The sequence below is a fragment of the Gossypium arboreum genome, chromosome 11 (genome assembly GCF_025698485.1).
Source record: "Gossypium arboreum isolate Shixiya-1 chromosome 11, ASM2569848v2, whole genome shotgun sequence".
NCBI lineage: Eukaryota > Viridiplantae > Streptophyta > Magnoliopsida > Malvales > Malvaceae > Gossypium > Gossypium arboreum.
In genome coordinates, this window is record NC_069080.1 from 11483079 (window position 1) to 11491138 (window position 8060).

General features: G+C 34.7%; 2 protein-coding genes across 2 annotated transcripts; both read left to right on the forward strand.

Annotated features, from left to right (window-relative positions):
- Positions 1–380: 380 nt before the first annotated feature.
- Positions 381–4960, forward strand: LOC108473825 (peptidyl-prolyl cis-trans isomerase CYP21-4-like). Its single transcript, XM_017775605.2, has 8 exons — positions 381–674; positions 1237–1420; positions 1629–1668; positions 1948–1998; positions 2722–2807; positions 3493–3630; positions 3760–3910; positions 4101–4960. The coding sequence occupies exons 2-8, from the start codon at positions 1269–1271 to the stop codon at positions 4185–4187; spliced, it is 705 nt and encodes a 234-aa protein (XP_017631094.1). The 5' UTR covers positions 381–674; positions 1237–1268; the 3' UTR covers positions 4188–4960.
- A 160-nt stretch (positions 4961–5120) lies between these two features.
- On the forward strand, positions 5121–7393 carry LOC108473824 (beta-carotene isomerase D27, chloroplastic). Its single transcript, XM_017775604.2, has 8 exons — positions 5121–5547; positions 5625–5711; positions 5816–5920; positions 6001–6100; positions 6211–6302; positions 6386–6466; positions 6565–6633; positions 6998–7393. Exons 1-8 carry the CDS (start codon positions 5404–5406, stop codon positions 7133–7135), a joined length of 816 nt encoding a protein of 271 aa, XP_017631093.1. The 5' UTR covers positions 5121–5403; the 3' UTR covers positions 7136–7393.
- Positions 7394–8060: the final 667 nt, after the last annotated feature.

Here is an 8060-nt window from a genome sequence, read left to right on the forward strand (position 1 = left end):
TACATGGATATCATGTCATCATTTAATTAATTTTAAAATTTAAAATTTAAAAATATAAAAACTATTTTTAAAAATTAGAAGTCATTAAAATTATTTAAAATTTTAAAATCATAAAAATATTTTTAAATATTTTAAAAGATCAAAAATTAATTAAATAATAAGGTGTCCGTCTACATAACAATTTGTGGGTATACTAAGTTAGGAAAGTTAACAAAGATTAAAATTTCTATTAATTTTGGGTGATTTAATAGAAAATGTAAGTTAAAGAAGTAAAAAACTAAAAAACTTAAATGAAAAATTAAAAGAATAATTTTTCGGCCAAAAAGGTCACCCTAAAAAATTAAGTATCAAAATAATTAGAGGGTAAATGGTGACTTAAAAGCGTAAAGTTAAAAAGAGAGAGAATATATTGTGAAGTTAAGAAAAGAAAAAAAAGGATAAAAGGTCCATTAACAGAAAAGGTTACGGACCCAACTCTAAAATTCCCGTTATCTATTTTTGTGAATAATGAGGATTAACTGGTAGAAAACTGGAAGAATCGTAAAACGCTTTGGCTGGATCTTCTCGTCGCGGTGCCCATACGAAGGGATCAACAACTCCAGACACCAGAAAAAAGTAACAAATACTCTCACTTTTTCCCTTTTCATTTCGACGGGACTAACTCTAAATTACAGGTACTTTCTCTCTCTCCATTGATTTGAAGTTAACCGATTTGAACTTTGATGTCTTATAATTGTTTTCCTCCAATTTCTGCTTTTTCGTCCCAGAAGATTCTCTTTTCTAGGGTTTTTATTTCCAACTGGATCAAAAATTCAAGTCAGGAGTTATTATTTTATATATTTTCCTTTCCTAAGTTTCCATATATTTCAATTTTCAACTCTTAGATCTTAGGATGTTCAACTTCACCCTTGATTCTTGATACTGTAAACTTTGAAAAATTATTGTAGCTTTAAAAAAATTAGTTTTAATCTATGTTATGAGGACCGGAGGATGAGTTTCGCGAGAATACTATAATTTTCCTAAGCCTTTTTATATATTTGGAAGATCATGACCTGCACTTATATCCGAAGTATATGGCACACTGGCCAATTATGAGTTTATTTTTCCTACGCTCAATAAATCTTTTTTCCGGTACATTTTTGAACTAAAAGAGTTCGTGGTTTATTTACTGCTTCATAGCTAGTAATGCATTTATAACCTCCAGGATTTGACACGAATTTTTGTTTCTAAATTCAGGATTTTATTGTTGGAACTGAAGTTTTAAGGTGATGGCGAGGATCAAACCACAAGCTTTGCTACAACAGAGCAAAAGGAAGAAAGGCCCAGCTCGAATAAGTCTTACAACAATTATAATGTTGACTTTGATTGTCGTTTTGATTCTGTTTTTTGTGTATGCCACCTACAGACACTGGACTCAAAGGTTCGTTGCAATTCGGCTGTTGGCCATGAGATTTAGTGCGGCAATGCTTTTAAACTTGATTGTGTGCATGCTTTGTTTATTCATGTAATTTACTGTATGACTTGCAAATTGCAGAGCAGTGCATTTAAAAGTAAAACTGCTTTTGGAGAATAAATTATGGTTTTTATTTAGTAGTCAGTGGAATTTGACTCAATTTTCTTGTCTTTAGGTCAAGAATTCATATTGAAAACAGGGAATCAGTTATTGAGGTACACTCTTTAAGAACCTTACTTATTCTAAATGGTTTTCTTGATCCTCATGGTCTCATATTTGTTTTAGTCTTTGTTTCATCAATTACAGTAGAACTCTTTACTCAGTGCCCTGTATCAACGTATCATCTTTTCAGGATTTTTGAAGGCAATTTTTCTCTGTTCTTTTGTGAATGTATCCTAGTTTATGAGGCTTTCTATGATGAGGCATTTTGCCCGTTTGTTATTATTGTGTCTAACTTTATATCCTCTCTAATGATTGTGGCTTGCATTTGGTAGGGTGACAACTCTTTCATGGATTCAAAGAAATCTGATCTTCCAGGATATGCTGTAGGTTCCTTACTTGCTAAGCTCTTTCCTAATTAATATTTGGTGCCTGTGTGAATAATGTCTATTTTCTTGTAATACTGGTCTGCAACTTGCTGTGCCTAGTTCTGAGAAACAATATTGACCTAGGTGATTAACTTACAATGTGTTTTTTTATCCAATGCATATATATCTATATAGATTTATCTATTTAACCAGCTTTGTGCTACTAATATTTTTTTCAGTTTGCACATGTGTCTTGTGAGCACTTGAATTCATCAAAAGACATTACAGAAGAAATTCTTTTATCATGTTCTTGGTTGCGTCACCTATTAAGGAAACATATATTTCCTTAGTACGTCTCTCAATAAGGCATTTCTTTTATCTATTTAACCAGCTTTCTGCAAGTAAATTTTTCCTTCATCTTGCAGGCACGTGTCTTGTGTGTACATGAATTCATCTAAAGACATTACAAAAGAAATTCTTTTATCATGTTCTCGGTAGCATCACCTATTAAGAAAACATTTCATTAGCATGTCTCTCAATAAAGCATCTTTTTTTGGTATTCCTTCGAGGTTTTTCAATTGTATCCTACAATCTTGACAGGTTGGCTTTTTGTGATGAATGAAATTTAGCTGAGTTGTTCATTTATTACTTTGTTTTACTTTTAGGCTTTTATATCGAAATCTTATTCAGAATGAGTTTTATCCACTGAATTAACTCTGTTTTACCCCTTCTTATGACTAGATTTTAGATACTGCGAAAGGCTCTATTACAGTGGAGCTCTTCAAGGACATTTCTCCTGAAGTTGTTGATCAATTCCTTGATTTATGGTAAGTACTGGAATCAGTAAAGTCTATGTGATCAATATTTGAATTGAAAAAAAAATGATGTTGGTAGAGCTGAGCAGTTCATACTTGCTTGTGGAACAGTCGGTAATAGTTTTAAATTATTTTTCTAGATCAAATTTCAGTTTTATTTTTTAAGTTGTTAGGCTCTAATCTTGTAGCATTGCCGTCTATTTGGGCATCATGGTGTTGTTTTTGTTGGTTGAGCGTTATGCATATGTCTATCTATCATGAATGCATGGAATTCATCACTATAGTTTTAATTCTTAAGATTCATTCTCAGAGTTTGGTTTAAACTGGCAAATTTGTTTAATGGAATTGATGTAAGTTCCATCTAATTTAGGTTTAGTGCTAAATCATGTTTAGCCATATTTTTATCTTCTAATCTAGCATCTTTTGGAAAAAAAACAGACCCATTTCTTTTGTACTTTCAAGTAGTTGGTCTAGGTGGGATGTGCAAATGCATGGTTTGTTGAATCATGGGATAGGCAGGCAGCCAAACACTTCTAGGAAGTGCAGTGCAAGAATTTCTTTCTTTTTATGTTTAAAAATATATTATTTTCCCTTTTTTCCTGTTGAACATGGTGCGCTACTGAATTTCATTAGCCGGTTCAAAGGAAGACCTGTGTCTTCCAAAGTCATCCTCACAAATCATGCGATTGATATGCAGTCAGAGAGGACACTTCAATGGAATGCTTTTTCGCCATGTGATAAAGCACTATGTGATTCAGGCTGCCGATAGTGATAAGCTGGGAGCTGTAGAGGACTGGACTTTGAAAGGAAAGCAATACAGCCAACTTGATACAAGGTTAGTACATTGATGATTGAACTCAATCACTCATACTGTCCTCTTTACTTCTTCGTTGATCGACCATCCTGACTAAGGCTAGACGTGCATACTTCTTGTTGTAACTTACATCCTCTGATGTTCAACCAGTTTGAAGCATGAAGCATTCATGCTTGGAACTTCTAAGGTAAAGCATGATAAGAAAGAATTTGAGCTTTTCATCACAACTGCACCAATCCCAGATCTAAATGAGAAGCTTATTGTCTTTGGGAAGGTCATTAAGGGAGAAGACATTGTTCAGGTAACAAGCAAGCTATTGTTTATTTCCATTGAATTGTTTGTGCATTACTTTTTTCAAAATTGGTTGGAGGCATTTAAAATGTTTCCAGATTTCTTTCATATGGTTATCATTTTCAGATACCATATGCTTCATAAACCTAGAAGCTGCGGTTAAAGTTATATCTAATGTGTTGGTACAATATTTTGCCCAGGAAATTGAAGAGGTGGACACAGATGAGCATTATCGACCTAAATCTTCTATAGGGATCCGCAGTGTGAATCTGAAACAAAGCATCTAAAATCAAAACATAAGCAAATAAGTATTCTAAATGTATGTTCTGTTATTCCAAACAAAGTTTCAGCACCATCATAAGAATCAATGGTGCATCCTTTTTTGAACTTCATACTTCATGGGGGCTGGTAGTGGTATTTACTCAAAGTCAATGTCTATAGGTCAGTGTCCTTGGTATTGTTCTGGCTCTTTTTTGGGTTATCCTTTTTTGTTTTACTAACCTTCTAGCATTTTCTTTGTTTTTTTTTTTTTTTTTTTTGCGGTGGTGGGGTTTGCAAGTCTGTTTCGATATGGACACTGTATTTGTAGTTTAATAAAATTGGATGAGATGTACTTTACAAGTCCAACTCCGAATAGATAAATTGAGAAAGGTGTCTGTAATTTCGGAGAGTGATATCATTAGTGTTCCTTTTAGACTTGATTTTGATATGCAAGTTTTAGGTCCGTGAGTGTGTGTGCAGAACTTTCGTTGCCTCTTTCACAATCGTATCCCAAAGTTGATCCATTCATAGAGAGCTATTTGGAAGTTGGAACATTAGTGAAGCAGCTAAAGCATTACAGCAGAAATACTTAAATGCTGTAGCTTTTGTATTTTCGGGTAAAACAAAACTACGGTAAGAATTAAGAAATGGACACTCCAAAACATGCACGTGTTAGTCGGTTGTGGGGATTTGGAAACATTTGGCGAGATCCGAAGAATGATCAAACAATTTTTTATAACATTTGATGTTGGATTTTATTTTATACAACTTAATAATTAAGTGATATTTTGCAGGTAAAGATTATTTAAAAGTGTACTTTATTAATTGCTATTGATCACAAATGAGGGTAAAAAATGTTATTAAACTATGAGAGTGGAATAATTATAATAATAAGAATAAGATGATAGCCATAACAAAATACAAAATATTCTACATGATTAAATAATGAAGGCACCGCCAAGAATTCTTGTATATACAAAAATATTCTTAAGAAAAAAATTGATTGAGTTGAATTCCATAGCCATAACCCAGAATGAGGAACTACCTATATTGATCAGTGATGTCTTATTTTATCCAATTAGGAGGAAATGTAAAATTTATAGTTGGTGATGCAGAAACGAGAGCTCTAATGACTCACTGTACCGGCAATCTTTTATTTGCCTTCACACTCGTCTCTATCTATCTCAAGTTTAAAACCCCAAAATAAAGGGGAAAAGAGTGATAATTAGTTTGGCAAGTGAAATGAAAATGATGCCTCTGGCCCTGACTCTTCATGCTCCGCAAACTGTGATGGTATCTTCATCTCCTATTTACCTTCTTCCAACATCTTCACTGCATAATCGAACATCTTTCCGCGCCTTTTGCTCCTCTGTCTCTCCCGAAACGGTGGGTTTCCATTCATCTCCTACTCTACTCTGTAATTTGAATTCTTTTATTTACTACTTCTCCTATTTGTTTTTCAGATACACAGTGAAGCTTCAAAGGCTGAGTACAAGCCAGGAAACTTGGACCATTTTTTCCTGAATTCCTTTCGTGACAAATTGGTAAAGGTAAGTTTGGGGGAAATTGTTTCAATCCAGCTACTCAATTTGGTGTATGACAAGTCAAATAAGAAACATTTATTCAGTGTTTTTTGTTTTAAGGGCTGTTACAGGAAGTTGGATGGGATTCGGAGAAGCCTGGATATGATGGACTTATTGAATTGGCGAAAGCCCTCATGATGAACAGCAGAAGCAATTATCACACCAAAGATGCTGCGGTGTTCCAATCTGAACTCTTTCTTCTCCCTGTTTTGCTCATTATATATCTTATTGGTGGTGGTTGCTTTGGACATGACAGGTTCGAATATTGAAGTCACTGTTTCCGCCATTATTGTTAGAGCTTTACAAAATCCTTATAGCTCCTATAGATGGAGGGAAGGTCGCTGCAATGATGGTTGGTGAGTTGAATCTTCATTCATAACATAGGACAGTTTTCTCTCAGATCGTACTTGATGTTAAATTAAATGGCTATGACTTCAATTTTCTTCTCTTTGTGTGTGTTGTTAAGCAAGGGTGACTGTGTTTACCTGTCAGTGGCTTATGGGCACTTGCAAGGTTAATTCTGTGGATCTTCCTGATGGAACCTCTTGCAATAGCGGGGTAAACTTTGATTTAAGATTCACATGATAATATGAACAAAATGAGGTTCATTTTCATGATCGGAGCACTTCAATTTCTTGCAGGTTTTTGTAGAGAGATGCAAGTACTTAGAGGAAAGTAAGTGCGTGGGGATTTGTATCAATACTTGTAAGCTTCCAACACAGGTTAGTAATTGTTATATTTATATGCATGAAATTGTTCAGCGTACCTGCAATCTAAGTGGACTTTTACCTTGAGAGTTGTTGCATTACTGGTTTTGCAGAGTTTCTTCAAGGACTACATGGGGGTCCCTCTGCTGATGGAGCCTAACTTCAGCGATTATAGCTGTCAGGTAACTCCAAGGACTCGAGCCCCATCTCTTTCTTCATAAAATTTTGGTACATTGAAGTGCGTTTCAATCTTCTGAAACACATTTTGGTTATGGGGAGTAACATTGTCAGCAAAATCAGATTGAGCCGGTGACATGTAATTTCACCCGTTCACTTTCACTTGTTTATCATCGGCAAGCCTCCTTTTCTGCAGAAGAAGTAAAAATCTATTAACTAGATTTTTACCTCAAAAAAGTGGCTAGGTTTTCATTTGCAAAGCGAAAGTACCTCTAATGATGCACTATTATATTCTTGTTATCTCTGCAACTGCTGATTTCAAGGGTCACCAATTGCCTGTTTTAAGTTGTTTTAACTTTGCTATGGCAGTTCAAATTTGGGGTTAGCCCACCATTGCCGGAGGATGATGACACCCTAAAAGAGCCCTGCCTGGATGTATGCCCAATTGCTAATAAACGACATGAAATTCAAAGAAACGTGGATGTGATGAAATGTCCAAAGGCATAACATCTTGATTTAGGCTTCCAACCTACCCAAATGTGGATGTGTACGAATTGTTGATATATAAAGATTTCTCTATAGCTGAACTCCCCTGGAACTATCTCTCCCTTATCGTTTATGGGATAAAATCAAAATCTTATTGCTAGTACAAGTTACCATGTACTTATCAATATTTGCCGGCTTATTTGACAGCCGATAACGAGCCTGACCAGTGTGCTGTACCTTTACAATTGAAGCAAAGATGAATTGAGCATTTCCCAGCCATTGCTTCTTGTTTGCTATGTGTAATGGAATGGTTCTCGTAGTTTACCGCAGTGAATGACGCACCATTTGACCTTTTTCCCTAAAACATTTTGCTGCTCTTAAAAATTATTTGTTGCCTCTATCAGCAAACTAAAGATTCTCCTCAAATAGGAACACACGACCAAGGAAAGATAGAGAGCAAATAAAAATGCAGAAAGTGAAAATTCAAGACCATAAATATGAAATTTAACTGAATTTATGATTAAACAGAAAGCAACAAGGGGACTAACTAAGCTTGATAATTATACAGACAAGGCTAATTCAAGATTTGAACAGAAAATTTCTTGTTCATGTAAATAGCATCAGCCATAAGTTTTTTAGGGAAAACATATAAAACAAACTGGTTATCGAAACTTTTTCTTAGTTGCTTTACATTTCATTTCACAAAAGCTTCAACAGAACTGTAGCTGCATATAAACAAGCATATGTATACAGTTGCATTGGCATGTCATAATAGAATCATACCTCCTTTTCTTGCATCCTATCCTATTTATGGACACGGCAAACGCGACAACTTTAAAGTGCATGTAAATCATATCCAGTGGCCACAATTTCAAGAAAGGAAAGCTAGGGAATTAATTAAGAGAGTTCCATCAATCACAGGTATTGTTGTTGGCAAGCAATCTAG

Excerpts from the sequence above, each read along its gene's own strand:
- LOC108473825 (XM_017775605.2), top strand. The coding sequence starts at position 1,269 with ATGGCGAGGATCAAACCACAAGCTTTGCTACAACAGAGCAAAAGGAAG. Across the intron at positions 2,808-3,492 it reads GATCAATTCCTTGATTTATG|TCAGAGAGGACACTTCAATG; the intron begins GTAAGTACTGGA and ends ATTGATATGCAG. Across the intron at positions 3,631-3,759 it reads TACAGCCAACTTGATACAAG|TTTGAAGCATGAAGCATTCA; the intron begins GTTAGTACATTG and ends ATGTTCAACCAG.
- LOC108473824 (XM_017775604.2), top strand. The coding sequence starts at position 5,404 with ATGAAAATGATGCCTCTGGCCCTGACTCTTCATGCTCCGCAAACTGTG. Across the intron at positions 5,921-6,000 it reads ATCACACCAAAGATGCTGCG|GTTCGAATATTGAAGTCACT; the intron begins GTGTTCCAATCT and ends TGGACATGACAG. Across the intron at positions 6,101-6,210 it reads GGTCGCTGCAATGATGGTTG|CAAGGGTGACTGTGTTTACC; the intron begins GTGAGTTGAATC and ends TGTGTTGTTAAG.